Source organism: Rosa chinensis, unplaced genomic scaffold, assembly GCF_002994745.2.
Source record: "Rosa chinensis cultivar Old Blush unplaced genomic scaffold, RchiOBHm-V2 RchiOBHmChr0c11, whole genome shotgun sequence".
NCBI classification, from domain to species: Eukaryota; Viridiplantae; Streptophyta; class Magnoliopsida; order Rosales; family Rosaceae; genus Rosa; species Rosa chinensis.
In genome coordinates this window covers 79,332-96,996 of record NW_020126825.1, presented here as the reverse complement: position 1 = coordinate 96,996, position 17,665 = coordinate 79,332, and the positions used below count along the sequence as shown (strand labels likewise).

The window sequence follows — 17,665 nt, the reverse complement described above, 5'->3', positions numbered from 1 at the left end:
ATGAGGTTGGCGTACAGGAGGCATAAGACCTAAAGGAAAACTAACTAGACATGTACCGTACACACTTGATGAGTACAACAGCACCGAAGAGTATATGATGGGGAACCGCTGCAGTCGAGCCATCACTCAGGAGGCACTGAGTAACATCAAGCATATACGGTATCCAGATAGGAACAAGTCTACAGAATCTGACAACCTAATGCTCTGATACCAAATTGACAGGACCCGCCCCGAATTTCACCCTGAAATCCGAGGTGGCCCTTTGGGGCCCACCTTAGGAATAGCTCTACCAAAAATTCGGCAGAGTCACCCCTAAAATGGACTACCCAAAAACCTGTAAAACACACAAAACACTTCAAGCAAACCATCCTTATACTCCTGGAGCCACCCTGCTCCCAATACCATCAACTCCATTTTCGCAAAACACAAAACTCAACTAAACAATACTAATCCCAAAAGGTTATCAGAGCAATACTAATACACAAGGATATAAAAAGAAGAGTAAAGGATTAGGGGATCGATCCTACACTGCGGAAGTAGTGACAACTATGCCTCAAATGCCATGTACGCCCGACCTCCACTAATTCACCTGCAAACTGGGCATTTGAATCCGAAGGGCCCAGGGGAAAGTAATTTAAAACACGTTAGAGTGAGTGGACAAAAATAAATAAGTAAGAAATTCAAATGAAAGTAAAGCTTTAATATTTTTCCACATTTATTCCTTTAAAAACTCGATGCATGCAACGTAGATAAAACATATTTCTCGCAACACGAAAATTCGTGAAAACATTCCAGCCCCGTTGGTCAAAAGAAATCAAGCTAGCCCCGCTAGCTGAAGGTATCAAATCAAATATGGGGAAGAAGTTCTCACCATACAAATAAGGGAGCCTCCCAGGTTCGGGTCGGAGTGTCCCACACTCTGGAGCATCCATGCTCTGCTCTACTCACCCACAAACACATAGTAAGCAGGGAGGAGTACTAATAGGCTAGCTAGCAATAAATATGGCGACCCAGGTATGGTGGTTTAAAACCATACGAAAACTCGAAAATCCGTAAGGCTTCCCCATTACTCACGAGAGAAGACATATTCCAACAACGTGGCCCCGCACGCCAAAATAATCTCGAATTTATAAACCATCAGGCGAGAAATAATAGATAAATATAATTCCCTCGAAAATCCCATTTTCGAAAGATATTCCAAAAATCTCAATATCAACGAATAGAAATGTATTATAAATTTCCGGAAATCACCTCGGAAAATAATTCGTCAAAAAATCATGCTTTCAAATAAAAGCCATATATCGGAGATACTTATCGAAGGCTCAAAATCCATTTCCGAATCATAATAGAAAATAATTTATAATTAATCTCCGAAACTAAATCATAAATCCAAATCTGAGCATAATAGATTTGTAACCGAAATTCATATGGAAAGACAATGTCAAAATTATAATCTAAGTCAAAATATTATGCTCAATAAATAAAATAATAATTAAATTAATCAATAATTTCAAAATAAATGCATGCATCATTATTTAAAACAAATTCCACTCACTGTTCTATTTAGGCGATCACGCATACGAGTTCCTTCGTCGAGCAATAGCTCGGTACATTGCCCTGTACACAATTATATTTTGTGAATCACTATTCAACAATTTAATACAATTCCTAAAATCAAATCCACATAATCATGTCTCCACTTCTTCTCGGATTCAACCCAAATTACATCACTAATATCCATCCGTTAATTTAAATGTTCCAAGGCAGAACCGAGAGATATCCGACGGTCGGATTCTCATAAATCGATAATGGAATTTCATAATCAACACAAATTTTCTTCAATTCCAACCAAATTCACATTTCCGAGCTCTACATCAATTATAGGATTTAATAGGCTAAAAATCCAAGCCAGAAAACTGCCCTACGTGCCTCCACGAGCCACCTACAGGGGCGGCGCGTGGGCCCCACGCGCCGGCGGCCACCACCTCTGACAGCCACCAAATTTTGGCAGTAGCAACATCACAACAGACCCAACATTTTTCTCAACTACAACAAGTTCCAATTATACCTGTAGGTGATCGAAATTGGCCGGTGAAGAAAACCCATAAAATCCAAGAACCCTAGAATCGGGTTTTGATCGATTCTCCCTCTACATTGCAAATCGTGGCTCGAGGCTAGGGGAAAAATGATCCTTGTCAAAAACCGAACCTTCGACGCCAGTTTGGTAGCCGGAGACGGCCAGAATCGGAAGAATTATCGGAAAACCCCAATCTGCTACAGCTTGCTTCTTGCCTTCGATTCTCTCTTCTCCGGCCAAATAGTTTTGATCCACGGGTACTAGCATGAAGAGGGGGGAGTAGGCGTGCCGGTGACAACTTGTGGCTTGCCGTTTGGTCGCCTGACGGAGAAGAAATGGACGGAAGAAGAAGAAGAACAAAACCGGAGAAGGAGAAAACTCGGGGGAGAGGAGAGAGAGAAGGTAGATTTCCAGAAATAGAAATCTACCACAGTAACTTCCTATATATATAGAAACTTACCATGAACAGTAACTTTCACATTTTTGCTTATACTTTCGTATACGAACTCCGATTTTTACGTACCACATATGCACTAGCTCTGTTTAACGTCCTCTACAACTTTCATGAAGGAAATTTTCTTAAATTTTGATCCGAACAAAAAGTCATCTTTTAGAGCCCCCTAAAAGTACCGAAACGACAATAAAGGTGAAAGTAAAACTCATTTACAGTCTAAATAACTAGTAAATCAGTAAATTCAGGTTCGGGACGTTACAAAGAATGACTTAGGCACCTATAATTCTAGCTTTTGAATGTGGAGATTACATAACCTTCAACCCAGGTATTGATTTCAATTGCTGGCATGGAATCAAGAGTCGATTAATTCTGGGCGATGTCTTTGCTCAACCGTTTCAAGACTTGCATCTGCAGAAAGTTTGGAAATGGTGGCAGCTTTAGTAATTCTTAACAACAATGGGTTTTAATATTGATCTTGTTATAAAGTAGGAAGAAGATGAAGAGAATAGTTGGAAGGAAGTAGAAGTGTTCTCATTCAGTCTCATTAGCCTCTTTTATATAGAGGTAGGGTTTACATCAAAGTACATAACTAATGAGTATTTACGTGGACAACCATACAGATAATAATATTTACAACACTCCCCCTTGGATGTCCACTAATGAATGATGGTATTGGACGCGCTTATTGTTGACTCGTTAAAAGCCTTGCCAGGTAACAAAAACCCAGTGGGACAAAAATAACCCTAGTCGAAGGACAAAAAGAGCACAACGCGCATATGTCATAGGTAGCATACTTCCGGATGCTCCCGATGATGAAAATCTCCCCCTGATTGTCGCAAGCCTCAATTATGTATGTGATAAGCTACACGTACCATGTATAGTGGTTTGATGTGTCTATCACTGAGGTGCGACCATGTGTGCTTTGCATATAGGGGCTCATCACAAATTTTCATACTTGCAAAGTTAAAGCAATACTAACAAAGCTAAACAATATAAAGAAAATGACACATTTAACTATGTATAGTTTAAAACATTTAAAAATCATCATGGCATACCTAGCCATACACATCAATATCTTTGTGTATTGATATGTCTCATATAAGCTCTTCAAGAGCTCTAAGTAATTCATAACTTTGCGAAAGTTAGAATATGTTGCAACATTATATTCATAATTTGAATTCGATTTCATAGTCTTGTCATATTACTCATTGAGGCAATTTAAGTCACGTTAACTATAACGGAATGAGTACATATGAGCTAGCTTAAGACTCTTTATTCTATGAGTGAGTTTCAGGCTCTTTCGACTTTTCATGGACTTGCATTTGAATTATTCATGTATTTGAATCTCTTGAGGATTTGATAAGCAATACGCTTACAATGACACTTTACTTATGAGATTTTGCTTTTACCAATGTGTCTTTAAGATCTTCATAATATAATGTGACAACATGCCATAAATCTCTCTTCAATATAACATCTATATGTAACATTGTACTTATAGAAAATTGTCATTCGTATAAGGGAAGATATTCATAATCTCATGTCTCGATAAATAGACATTGTGTCATAGTGATTTATCTTCACTTTTGATAAATACCCTTTTGTACCATGTAGGGTTAAAGGTGCAAATATTTCATCACGTTTCAAATATTCAATTTCATTGGAATTGTCTCTTTCCAATTTGGCCAATAATATACTTTGTCGACATTCATGGTGAAATGTGGTATAGCGTTCATACAGCCCTTAAAGATTTTTGGTAGCTACCAAATGTAAATTGTCATCGATGATCAACAATCATAGATCTAACACATTCTTATATGCATGCATTAGCTATAATAAGCTTATTGATATTGGGTACCCATGCCACTTCTGGGGCATACATTGTCACTTCTAGGACAATCATCTCTCATAGATGAATTATGTAGTGAATGTGGATCTTTTTACTTATAATCTCATATAGAGCATTATAGGGCTTGTATAATCTTCCCTGTTTTGGGAGTTTAAAACTTTAGACCTGGAGGATACAATCCACACAAATTCACGCCGTTATTCAAATAACAGTAGTATTTCCTCCCCCTAACGACGGGAAGACTGTCTTATTATGACCATGCTCAAAAGATGCATTTAAAAATCTATCACTTTCTTTGGAGTGAAGATGTTCATTGGATGGTGGCGAACCCAAACCAAGTTTTAGGTCAAAAATGTTTTGTCCATTAGCAAAAACCATATTGATTTATTATTTGTATCACTAAGACATCATTTCCTAATGGCGTACCTACACCCTCTGTATGTGTAGCCATATTAGGAGCTGTGATATTGTTTAATGACATTATCTTCAGAAGAACCATGTCAATTGGATACATTTGCATCCCACAAATCAAATGGAGTCTACATTGTTTGTATTAATATGGTTGGTCTCAAGGACTTTAACCCAAGCAGATGCCTTTGCATTTAGCATATAATTTTGTCACTTTCTTTTATCAATTCACTAGTTTTGATATTTCTCGAAGTCAAAATGAGAATGTAGATAAATATCTCACACCAATTCATATCGTTCTTCAAGAACAATCTTTCTCCCCTTCATGGTAGGAGGATTGTCTCATTAAAGTGACAACTCACAAATATGCGGTAAATAAATAATTTGCTTGTATATAAGGTTAGCAGTCATCAAAACTTATAAGTGATTCCATGCAACATGGTAGACAAAACATGATGTAACCGGTTAAGCCAAATAGTGTATTTGGTTCAAGGAACTTCAGGTTCATGACATCATATGCCTTAGTTTACTGTAGAAAATTCGATACAGTATATATCTGATGGCATAAAGCCTTCTCCAACCATATAGGAGGTAATTAATGCAACATGATTTCAAATTTGGTAACATGATAGTCGCTCATTTGGAGCCATAGATCAAGATCTGCAACTCTTGATATGGGTGTTACCTTAGCTTCAGTAAATATTAATTGTGGAATACTGATAATTGGAATAGACCAACTTCATTTTGAACTGCTGGCCAAAATGTTATATTCCGAATTTCAAGTTGAAGACTATAATCCATAATAATAGAGTAACTTCATCATGTGGAGAACCTCAAGTTCTGTGTCACATATAAATGACGCAGTCATAAAGAGGAGGGACTTCAGGCCCTCATATAATTGGAGATCCAAGAAACTTGAGGTTTCAATTTTTTTCAATTTATAACAACCTCTTAAGGAACATCAGGTTCCTAGATAATCAGATTAAGAAACATTTAGTTTCAATGGGAACTCGAGAGGTTACAATAAATCTATGGAGTAGCACAATAGTGCTTTCAAGTTGACTATTGTAAGCAAAAGACATCAGGGATGTGTGATGATCTCAATGTTCTTATTAGTCAATGAAATTTAATTTGACTAGTGCCATTTTGAAAATGGCTTGATAAACATCCACCATATAGTGTACCATAGGTGACACGCCCAATTTTTAATTTCCTCACATGTGTGGCTGTTAGGGTAGTATTTACCTTGACTCCTGATTTCTCTCTTGCCATAATCCACTTCTAGTGGCATTTCATGGTGTAGCCATGTCAATTGGCTTTCTTGCTATACAATGAGATCCATGAGATGGAGAGGTTATACATTTCTGGTAATATTGGAGGCGCATGATGCAAAGAGACAATAATATGTGCTCTTCTGGAGCCATCAATCAAATATGTAAAATCTGAGATGATTATTATATTTTCTTCATGACCATAACTTATAAATGAGGGATTTTAGATGGTCATCTAGTGAGTATGATCATTGAGGAACTTTAAGTCCTCATGTAATTAAGGATCAAAGAACTACAGGTTCTGATCTCTTTTAATTACAAAATCTATGATCACAAATTTGGGGTATACTCATACTCATTCGTCATAAACCAACGGTTAAATATCTGCTTACTTTTAAATTGGTGTCAAAATAATCCCCTCAAAGCTTCAGGTTTGAGATTGACCCAGATTAAAACTTTATGATAAATTGTCTATATATTCACTCGAGACTTATGGTTCGAGTATGCACAATTAGAACTTCAGGTTCTAAGGTGGAGTGAACTTATGGTATAGTAATTAATGTAAGAAAACAGTAAGAATGCTTTACGCAAGTATAAAGAAGAATGTATCAATTAACATATGAAAATTCACTCGAAACTTCTGGTTCGAAATGGACATAAAGTTAAAATAAATCATGTGTAATCGTCAGGTTCGAATTTTTTAATAGTAGAACTGCTGGTTCTAAAATTTCATATGTTGAACTTTAGGTTCAAACAAATTTGGTGCTCGAAACTTCAGGCTCGAGGTGACTAAAGTGAATCTTCAAGTTCACTTTATTTATATTTTATACTCAAAGCTTCGGGTTTGAGTTTTATTGTTAGAACTTCAAATTCTGGTATGAAATTTTTGAACTTCTGGTTCAAAAATATTACATTCGAAATTCATATGTTCGAGGTATAGGATTACTGGTATGTATGAGTAACAAAAAAAATTAATTTAAAAGATAAGTACTATAATGAAAGTACATAATAAAATAGAAAAATTGCAAGGAGGAAAAATAAATAGAAATTAACTGTGGAAACTTCTGGTTCCATTAATAAAGAAATTACACAGAACTTCTGGTCTGCTTAACTTCACAAAATGATAATCTTTCTTCGCTCCTCTAATCACACAAGAACATAATTTTATCTTGTGGAGAACGTAGCCTCTTACTTTGGCCAAGTGTTCAAAATTGAAATTGAAATTCACATTATCGTACAGAAGAGGGAACACCAATACCAAAAAAAAATCGAGGGACTTCCGGCCTCTTATAATTATTAGGGATAAAAAAATATGCGAGTTCATATATTACATCGAGCATCTTCTGGCCCTCGTGAATTGCGTAATTGTGATGAACTCCATGTCATGATTTCTCATTGTATCCCTCTGAGGATCTTCTGGCCCTCATAATTGTATAAACTCTGGGAAACTTCATATCGCAATATTTCACTATATAATCCTTGAGGAGCTTCAGGTCCTCTTATAATCAGATAAAGAGACTTTAGGTCTCGATCAATTTTAATTACAGAATAAGGTGGTCAGATCAAGTAATAAATCAATAAAACAAAGGTTAAAATAAAGGTATTGATAAGTTAATCTCACCCGTACCGGGCTTGTAGACTAGAGGAAAACTAGTCCACTATTTCTAGAATAATCAATTGTTTTGATACAGAACCAAACAAATTTATTTCCTCACCGCAAGTCTACAACAGTTATCAACTGTGTGTTCTATCAACCAATTTGGTTAATAACTCTGTCGTGTACGACTTAACCTTGCATATGTAAAAAGATCATCAGTAACAAAGCATATATGAATTAAATAATTGATATGCTGTATTATTGAAATATATATCTCTATTAATAAAGCGAAGAGGGTGTTACTGTTCATTTGGGGAAACTTTTGAACTTTCGATTTTGCCCTTAATATTTCCTATGATTTACAGGGACATAGAAAGAAAGAGGTGGATGGTTCTGGGTTTTGCCAACACAGAGGAGACGTGGCTATCGATGAGGAAACAAGAAGAAATTCAGAGGAAGAAAGAAAATGGGAGAAAGGAAGAAACAGAAGAAAAGAAATGAAGAAGAAGAAGAGGGAGATGGGAAAAGGCAGAGAAGAGAAAGGTACAATTTTTACAATGAAAAATTCATATAATCCCCTGTCATTGATTCATGATCTATGGAATTGATGCTTAATGCTAATTATACGAATTATATTGTCTGAGACCAAGTCGAGGATCGATCCTTCATCTGAGGATGATTCTTGCTCTCTTTGTTGTTGTTCTTACATTTTTCTTTAATGGGTATATCTCTGTTTTGCTAATGGTGGCTATTGACTGGCTCTTTTTACTTTGCTCGATAGAGCTTACTGTTGTTTTGCCTTAAGTCTGAAAATTCCCCCCTTTGGGAGATATCTTTGAATCTGAATGGTATCAATGTGTGGTTGGAGTGATATAAGAAGATAAGAAACCAAAAAGCATACGAGTTCTGCTTCTGGGTCTGTGGTTATTTGTGGTTGCATTGAGAAGTATATATATTTTTAAATTAATTGTCTATGGATTGGTTTGGAATTTACCATTTAGAATCTGTTAAACAATGGATGTGGTTTTGAAAATTCAATGTGAGCACTTCTAAATTAAAACTAGGTGATTTGTGTTGAAGATTTTGGATTTGTTGTTCTTTGGCTTACTTAGGGATTTGTAATTCAAAGGGTATGTGTTTTAGCTGCCTATAAAGGTTAATCATTTATGTGCTGGTACAAAGTGCATCGTAAGTTGAAAAGGAAAAACTTTGTGTCTGTTCTGAAGTGAGTTTCAGTTTGGAACTCTTTTTTGTATGTTCTGAACTAAAACTGGCATTGTATTTCGATAGTGATGTGATGCAATCTTCTTATTGGTAATGTTTGGCTTTTATTTACACCAAGAGACATTTGAAATAGGTATTGTAATTTTTTGGAAATGATGGGGTGGTAACTGGTAAGATTTTGAAAGAGTTGGAAATATTTGCATTTTTGTTCTCAAAATGTTGTTATATAGAATTTTAATGTGTGATGGAGAACTTGATCAGACCTGGAAATTATTGATGCTGAGTTGGGTATATCTCTTTTTTGTATGTTGTGAACTAAAAGTGGCATTGTCTTTCAGTAGTGATGTAATCTTATTGGTAATGGTTGGCTTTTGTTTACACCAGGAGATATTTGAAATAGGTATTGTAATCTTTTTTAAATGATGGGGTGGTAACTGCTAAGATTTTGAAAGAGTTGGAAATAGTATTTGCATTTTTGTTCCTCAAAATGTTGTTATATAGAATTTTAATGTGTGATGGAGAACTTGATCAGACCTGGAAATTATTGCAGCTGAGATGCTCTTTCTTTGTGATCTTAATAAAATTGTGTTCTTTCGTGGCAGTGAACGAGAGAAGGAGAAATCGTAATGTCAAAAGATGTCAAAATGGCATCGTTAAGTTTCTGATAGGTTACATATTTTAAGTAGGCATTCAGGTCATATTTCCTTCTCATTCTCCTGGGGATATTATGAAGTACTTTTGACTTATATTTCTTTCAAAATTATTATGCTCTCTACAAGGTTTTCAAGAGAGATAATGATTTCATCTTTTCATAATGCAAAGTTCTAACTTTGTGTTTCTTCTTGCAGATCAATGTTAATATATAGGTCGTTATCGGATACATTTCCAATCTAATTCTTCAGTTATTTATGAAAATGGTAGCTTTTTGTGATTGAGGTTGAAGATGCCTGATTATTAACCACTGACATAAATGAACAATTGACAAGTCCTTCCGCATGCGTGAAGCACGTGTAGGAAGGCTAGTATGTGATAAAGAGAACAAGTCTATTCTGCATGATTATCAAGTTATATATTATATAAAAATAAACATGATAATACTCATAGAAGACGTATCAGACTTGAAAACAAAAACAGAAGAAAGGAAATGTCATGGTGCTAGAGATAAATAACATATATGAAACAGAATCAATGGCACCCATTTATGATTATAAGATTTGATTAAGGGCAAAGTGGGCTGCGATTCCTATTATCTCATAATGGAATCCAGTGAAAGCAAACGCATATATAGCATATATAAGGAACAGTGTCCATGCAATTGAGTAATTAACAAGCATCGGTTTAGATATATATGATGCTGTATATCTTCATAAACCCTGATATACCTAATTGACATAGATTGTAAATAAACTCATAGATCATGAGTTATAGTTAAGAGCAATAATGTTGCACAATAAAACTCGCAGATCATTATAGAGTTTTCAAAAGAAGAAAAAAAATGAAAGCAAAGCGTGCTGATAACGTATTATAAAGTAGGAAGAAGATGGAGAGAATAGTTGGGAGGAAGTAGAATTATTCTCATTCAGTCTCATTAGCCTCCTTTATATAGAGGTAGGGTTTACATCAAAGTACATAACTAATGAGTATTTACGTGGACAGCCATACAGATAATAATATTTACAACAGATCTTATTTAATAGGTTATTTTTTTTAGATAAACCTAATTAATAGGTTTGGGTGTATATTAAAACAATCTTATAGATAGGTTTAATCTAAAAGATGTGTGTGAATTTAGGTGTAGAATCAAATTCCCTTTTTTTTTTGTTTACTAAGTTAAGCTTTCAAGAGAGATCACATGATACCATCACATGGGTCAGTTGCTTCTACTATTTTTTATTTTAATGAAAGATTCCACATTAGAAAACTGACAGAAAAAAAATATAACTTATAAGTGGGTGCCTATTACCCAATTGTACTGAGACATTTCGTGGTTAAAACCCAAAACATAATGGATAGTTAAGTTGAGACAATATCGGTACAATGATGGTTGTCGCTGTTTAACAAATTTGAAGTCACCCCTGAAATTATTGCTTGAAATTTTGAAAACAACCCTCTCTCACTCTTTGTATTGTGTTAACGTTGCTGTTACGTCTTAACTGTTTTTTTTTTTTTCATAACATCAGAGCTTCCATGAATTGGGAAGTCTCACGAACTTAGGGATCCAACTCCAAATGTTCTGCTTTCTTCTTCTATTCCCCTCCCCCTTTCACAGTAGAATTACATAGGTTATTTCAATTTGAATTTTCTCTTTTGGTTATCCAAAAGCTTTCACGGTAATTTTGTTTCTTCTCCACTTATTCAGTATTGTTGAGAGCAAATGATCGAATTTTCCACTTATTTTTTATTTTGGTCCTTTAATGTTTTGTTTATTGCATAATTAAAAATGACCTTTTAGATAAGATTTGAGAACATAACTTTTTTTTTTCTATATATATATGCTATTCACTCAATTTTGTTTCTTATCAAAATTAAATTTTATACACCTAAAATGGAAAATAATAAAAAAAATTCAATTGAGTGTGTATTAAGAAGCTAGTTTTAACTTTTAATAAAAAGAAACTTTCTGTATTGGCAAAAAAAGAAAAAAAAAGAAAGGGAAAGCTGTCCTATTCCGTTTGGTTTATTTGAAAATTGAATTACTGATCAAGTATCTTAATCCCTTTTCTTTTTAGGAAATCCTACACGTGTCTATATACAAACCTTCCCGGTCAGTACCCGCTTCACAGTCACCATTACCATCACAAATCTCTCTCTGGCTCTGTTCATCAGTTTTGCTCTCTACATACCCACCAAACCCTAATTCTCGTTTTCTGCAATTGCGCCCTGAATTGCTTCAATTCTCAAAAATCCCTCTCACTTTCCTTCGTTTCGGTCTGAAACCCAGGAAACCCTAATTGTTATCCTCTGCAAATTTCTCTCTGAAATTGCAGATTCAGAGAACCACCCAACCCTAAAATAGTGCGATTTTTGTTCCAAAGTCGTTTTCTTTCCACTAATCGATGAGAGTCGTGAGACCAATAAGGATGAGGTTGGTGCGCACTGGGGCTGTTAGTGAGAAAGATGAAATCTTTGAAAAAGCAAAAAGAGGATCTTGAAAAGAAGAAGAGGGCTCATCAAATTCAACGCGAAATGTTCTCTCTCGATGAGTTACTTCTGGAATTTGATGATCAGCAGTTTGATTTTACTGATGATCTGGAGTTATTCTTCTCTGTGGATGAGTTGCTGCGCGACCAGCTTCGCAAGGAGGAAGAGGAGGAGGAGGAAGAGTGTATTAACATGTCATGGCTTGTGTTGATCAATGGGTGGCTAATGATGATCCTACTGATTGAGTAGAGCCATTTTTTGACTTTTATGAAGGAAATTCCCAAGTTGTTCCATCAACATTTTTGATTAGTGATTGAACTGGTTGGAGACTTGTCCTACCACTTTTAGGATTTTAGTGTAACCCAGTTGTAGCTGGGAACTGTTTCAGAGACTCTTGTATCTAAACTTATTGGTTTAATTGGTTGCTTCTCAAACCAATTCATCTTGTAATTTTGTTATATATATATCAATAAAAGTTGATTCTTTCTTCATTTTACACTCTGTTATTATCTCTTCAATAAAGTTTGTTCTTTTTTCATTCTACCTGTGATTGTGCAAAATATACATGGACTTTCATGTCACATTAATACTAATCACTTTGTTTGTTTGTTTGTTTGTTTTTTTTTTTTTTTTTTCACAAACCCATATACATATAGACAAAGGGATCCCATAGACAAAAGAGTTCAAAAGTGAAATCCAAATGGACCTTCAAAATCAGCAAAAATGCCATAACCCTATATTCCTATAAATGGAAAAGATCCACATGCCTTTCAAAGCTTTTCCTTTCTTCTATTTCAGCGAGAGTGCCCTGCTATAAAAGAATTTTAAAGATGTTAGATTTCGGTCCTAACCACAGGTAGCAAACTCAATGAAAATAAACCTAAAATGCTTTTGGGATTAAACGATTTGGAGTCAAGTAGAAGTTTGTATGGTTCCATATGAAAATCTTAAATTATTACAAATCAGAAGTAACAAATGAGCTGTGTCTTTTAAATGGTTCTTTGCAAGCTAATATGTAGCAGCAGAAGCTGTTTCTGCTGTTTCTGTTGTATACACAATTAAAAAGGTGATACTAAACAATGAGCACCAATCCGTGCCATCAAAGTAGCAACAAAATGAAAGTGGTATTCAACAAAGAAGAAACATTGGTGGTGGTATGGAGAATTGAACCAGTGAACAAGTCTTGTAAAAACTCATGTGCTAAAACAATGTTAATTACCAGAGAACTGAGCAGTGTCTGTTTTTGAAAGTGGAAACTGTAGAGCCTGTAGTATGCTAGAGGAAAGCTTACCTTGGTCTCCAATATTGTAGTGTCTTCATAAGCTGTGACCTTGATTCTAAGTTTTTAAGTGCAGAATAATATAACTTCCTGGCATTTACAAGACTGGATGTGAGGTTTGATTCCAACACAATGCAGGGCCTATATGGAGCAAAGCCAGGGTGTGGTATAGCAATAAAGATGCAATTGAAATGCGAGAGAAGCTTAGAAACTTCTTGGTGATCAAGAAAACTGCAGAAGCCAAGAGAACTAAAAGTCAAACACTAAAGAACTTTTGTTGAATGGCAATGTAACGATATCATGGATATGAACAAGTCCTAGAGATGAAAAATCTATCTCTTAATGAATAACATGACCTACCGTTTATACATCTCTGTAGACTGTCGACTCCATGTTTTTGAAGAGCGAAATTCATAATAGCAGAACAGAAGAAAGTCCATATCTACTTCCACCATCTTTATCTACTGATTTAGCAGAAATTATGTACTGTTTTTTTTTTATTACTCCCCATGTTTGCAACTGGAGATATTCTCTCTTGTTATAGTAATTCGACTCTCTAGAACCAACCAAGAATTTTGCTCACCTGCCTTCCAGCTGATAAAGGTTCTATTTTCTTTAGATCATCAACATTGTGTAGAATTACTGGCACCTTTTGCTGAATAAACCGATCTCTATCTGAACACACCTAATATTGTTGTCCAGAAAGGATGCATTGCAAAAACTTTTCAAGTAAAGCAGACCGTATGATACTGCAGATCAAATAAAAATATATCAAAAAAGGGAAGTGGTCTGGTACCTACACCACCAAGCTCCGTAGGGATCACAATGCAGAAGACAGGACTAATATAGTACTCCAACAAATGCAGACGAAAGAAAATGCTTTGACAAAGTTAATACTGTTCTTGCCTACATCTAACATTCACCTCGCTAAATATAATGGCATTAGCAGCTACTAGCCCAGTAAGTTCATGTTTACTAACATGCTAGGTATATGCTACTTGATAAACGAACGTTATTATTCCCTCCAACACATAATTTTCAGATGATCAAGCAACTGAGAATCATAAAATTTCAAACCAAAACTCTAATTGTTGAAGATAATTTTCCTTATCATTCTCATTACAAGTGTACAGTTATATAGCAGCCTAATTGCTGCTGTTACACAAAGAGAGTAAATGGTAATTACATCAAATCAAAAACTGATATGCATTTACAACAAATATACAACTAAGCAAGACTGATGCTAGATTGTAGCCATTGCATTATTCTCTCTAACACCCCCCTTCAAACTGGGCGGTGCTGGACGCACAAGTTTGGTACGAAGGAGAAGGTGACGATGTTTATGGAGTGGTTTGGTTAGGAGATCAGCAGGTTGATCCACCGAAGGGACATAGTTAACACGATGACTACGAAGTGCTACTTTTTCACGGACAAAGTGATAATCTAACTCAATTTGTTTTGTACAGGCATGGAAGACCGGGTTAGATGCCATGTAGGTTGCAGTAAGGTTGTCACAGTAAAGCAAGATAGGGAACTAAATATGAACACCAAGTTCATATAATAAGTAGCCTAACTAGGTGGTTTCGGCACTGGCATGAGCGAGGGAGTGATATTCAGATTCCGCACTCGAACGAGCAATGGTAGGCTGCTTTTTGGAGCACCATGAGATTAAGTTGCTGCCAAGATAGATGAGGTAGCCTGAGGTGGAGCAACGGGAGTCCGGACAACCAGCCCAATTTGCATCCGAATAGGCTGAGAGATGAACAGGCTGGAGTTGAGGACAGAAAGACAGACCATGATCTAGTGTTCCTTTGATGTAACGAAGGATCCATTTGGCAGCAATAAGATGTGGAACATGGGGCTTGCTCATATATTGAGACACTGAATTGACTGCAAAGGCTATGTCAAGGCGAGTAATGGTGAGATATTGTAAGGAGCCAACCATCTCGCAAAACGTAGTGGGATTGTCAAGTAAAACCCCATCATTGGTGCTCAGAAGAGACTTTGTCAACATGGGTGTGCTAACGGGTTTGCTGAGTAACAGATCATGTTTGACTAGGATGTCATGTGCATACTTGACTTGATTTAGGTGAATTCCGTTGGAATGAGATGTGACCTGTAAACCTAGAAAGTAATGCAGAGGACCAAGATCCCTGATATCAAACTCACGACCTAAGGCATTAATGAAGCACCGTAGAATCCGATCATTACTGCCCGTAACCACAATATCATCAACATATAGTAAGAAATATATGATATCTGAGCCATGTTGATAGATGAACAAAGAAGAATCAGCCTTACTAATACGGAAACCAACTGTTGACAGAAAGGAGCTCATGCAGTGAAACCAGACACGAGGAGCTTGTTTGAGACCATAGAGTGCTTTATGGAGCTTGCAAACATAAGAGGGATGAGAGGGATCAACCAAACTCAGGTGGGTGTGACATGTACACATCTTCTTGGAGATATCCATTGAGGAAAGCGTTCTTGACATCAAGCTGACGAAGAGGTCAACTCCGAGAGACAGCAAGACACAGAACCGTGCGTATAGTAGCTGGCTTGATGCCAGGGCTGAAGGTTTCACTGTAATCGATGCCTTGCTGCTAATGGAATCCCTTGGCAACAAGGCGAGTCTTGTACAGTTCCACTGAGCCATCGGATTTACGCTTGATGCAAAATACCCATTTGCAGCCGACAACATGTTGGGAAGGGGAGTGGGGAACCAGAGTCCACGTAGTGTTCTTGAGCAAGGCATTAATCTCATCGGTCATGGCAGCACGCCATACCTCATGTTTAGAAGTCTGAGTATAACATGTAGGTTCAGGTGATTCAATAATAGAGAGAAGAACTCGAGGAATGGGATACCTAACCACGCCATCAGTTCGAATTTTAGGCTGTGTGATGCCATCCAGGAGGCAAGTTGTCATGGGGTGAGTGGAGGAGGGGACCAATGGAGCCGCAAAAGGGTAGGAAGCATCCGGAGGATGGGGGCCGACCCAGGAGGAGACACCAGAGGTGGAGAAGTCGCCGGGTAGAAGTGTGATGGAGCAATGAATGATGTGATCGCAGCAATGGACGGGGACGAACTGGTGCAGCTAGCTGTGGTCGACGGCGGTAGGTGATGACCGGGGCGGCGGTGGAAGTGGGCGTCAGAGGCGGAGTCAAAGTTGCAGGGAGCGACAGATTGAGAACCGAAGTCGCAAGGAGTGCTGGAGGTCGCGCCAAGGATGCAGATCGAAAATCTGGGAGTGAATTTAGAGCAGCTGTGATTGGTGAAGATGCGGTGGCCGGTGTGGGAGGTTGGGATGTCGTCGTTGGATGATGAGGACGACGCCGACACCGACTGTACTGGAGAACTAAGGCCGGCGGCGACTGTGGAGCACGAGATGACTGCTGCGATGGAGGAGATTCTTGATCAGATGTGTTGGCTGGGACAGATGTCAGGCTGGAGAGGGGTGAAGATGGAACTCCGGCAGCGTGAGACAGCGGGAGATCTGCTAGGCATGTGTTGGGCACATGATTGTTGGATTGCGGGTCTGATGCAAGAGACACCAAGGGTGAAGGTTGACCAGATTGGGAACTTGGGTCAATGGGCCGTGAACTTGGACTAATGGAAATTGAGTCTGGTGAGGTAGGAAGTGGACCAGTGCTGGTCAAAATTGTGAATTCCAACGGACCAGGAAGTTGTACCTACAAATTTTTGTATGGAAAAGACGTTTTGTTAAATAAAACATGCCTAGAGACATAAACATGACTAGTGGTTGGATCGAGACAACGGTAACCCTTGTGTTGAGGACTGTAACCCAAAAACACACACTCTATACTACGACTCGAGAGTTTGTTGGAGACATAGGGACCAAGATGAGGAAAACAAGAACAACCAAAGACTTGAAGAGAGGAATAAGAAGGAGAATGACCATAGAGACGTGTGTGAGGAGTATCCCAATTTAGAGTAGAAGTGGGAAGAAGGTTAATGAGATATACAGATGTGAGAACAGCCTCAACCCAAAGATTTTGAGGAGCACCTAAGGTGAGAAGGAGAGTGTGTGCCATAGTAGCAATATGTCGATGTTTTCTTTCAGCAAGCCCATTTTGTTCTGGAGTGTATGGACAAGAAAATCGTTGTTTGATGCCTAAAGAGTCACAGAACTGGGAGAAGGCATGGTTGACATATTATGTACCATTGTCACTTTGGAGGTATTGTACAGAACTGTGGAAAATATTGTGAATCATGACAACTAATTTTTGAAAGTGAGCAAGGACCTCATTTTTGCGGCGCATAGGATAAAGCCATGTATAATGAGAGTATTCATCTGTGAACAGAACATAATATTTGAAACCAGTTACAGACAAGGTAGGGGACAT

General features: G+C 37.2%; 1 protein-coding gene and 1 long non-coding RNA gene across 2 annotated transcripts; one reads left to right on the top strand and one right to left on the bottom strand.

Moving 5' to 3' along the window:
* Window positions 1–8,063: 8,063 nt before the first annotated feature.
* On the top strand, window positions 8,064–9,917 carry LOC121050882. The gene is made up of 3 exons (XR_005804275.1): window positions 8,064–8,199; window positions 9,483–9,574; window positions 9,729–9,917. It is a non-coding gene; the product is annotated as an uncharacterized LOC121050882 (long non-coding RNA).
* Window positions 9,918–14,873: 4,956 nt separating this feature from the next.
* Window positions 14,874–15,956, bottom strand: LOC112181221 (uncharacterized mitochondrial protein AtMg00810-like). The gene has a single exon (XM_024319657.1). The coding sequence runs from the start codon at window positions 15,954–15,956 to the stop codon at window positions 14,874–14,876; it is 1,083 nt and encodes a 360-aa protein (XP_024175425.1).
* Between the last annotated feature and the right edge of the window lie 1,709 nt (window positions 15,957–17,665).

Coding starts and splice junctions, on each gene's coding strand:
- LOC112181221 (XM_024319657.1), bottom strand. CDS start 15,956: ATGGCTCAGTGGAACTGTACAAGACTCGCCTTGTTGCCAAGGGATTCC.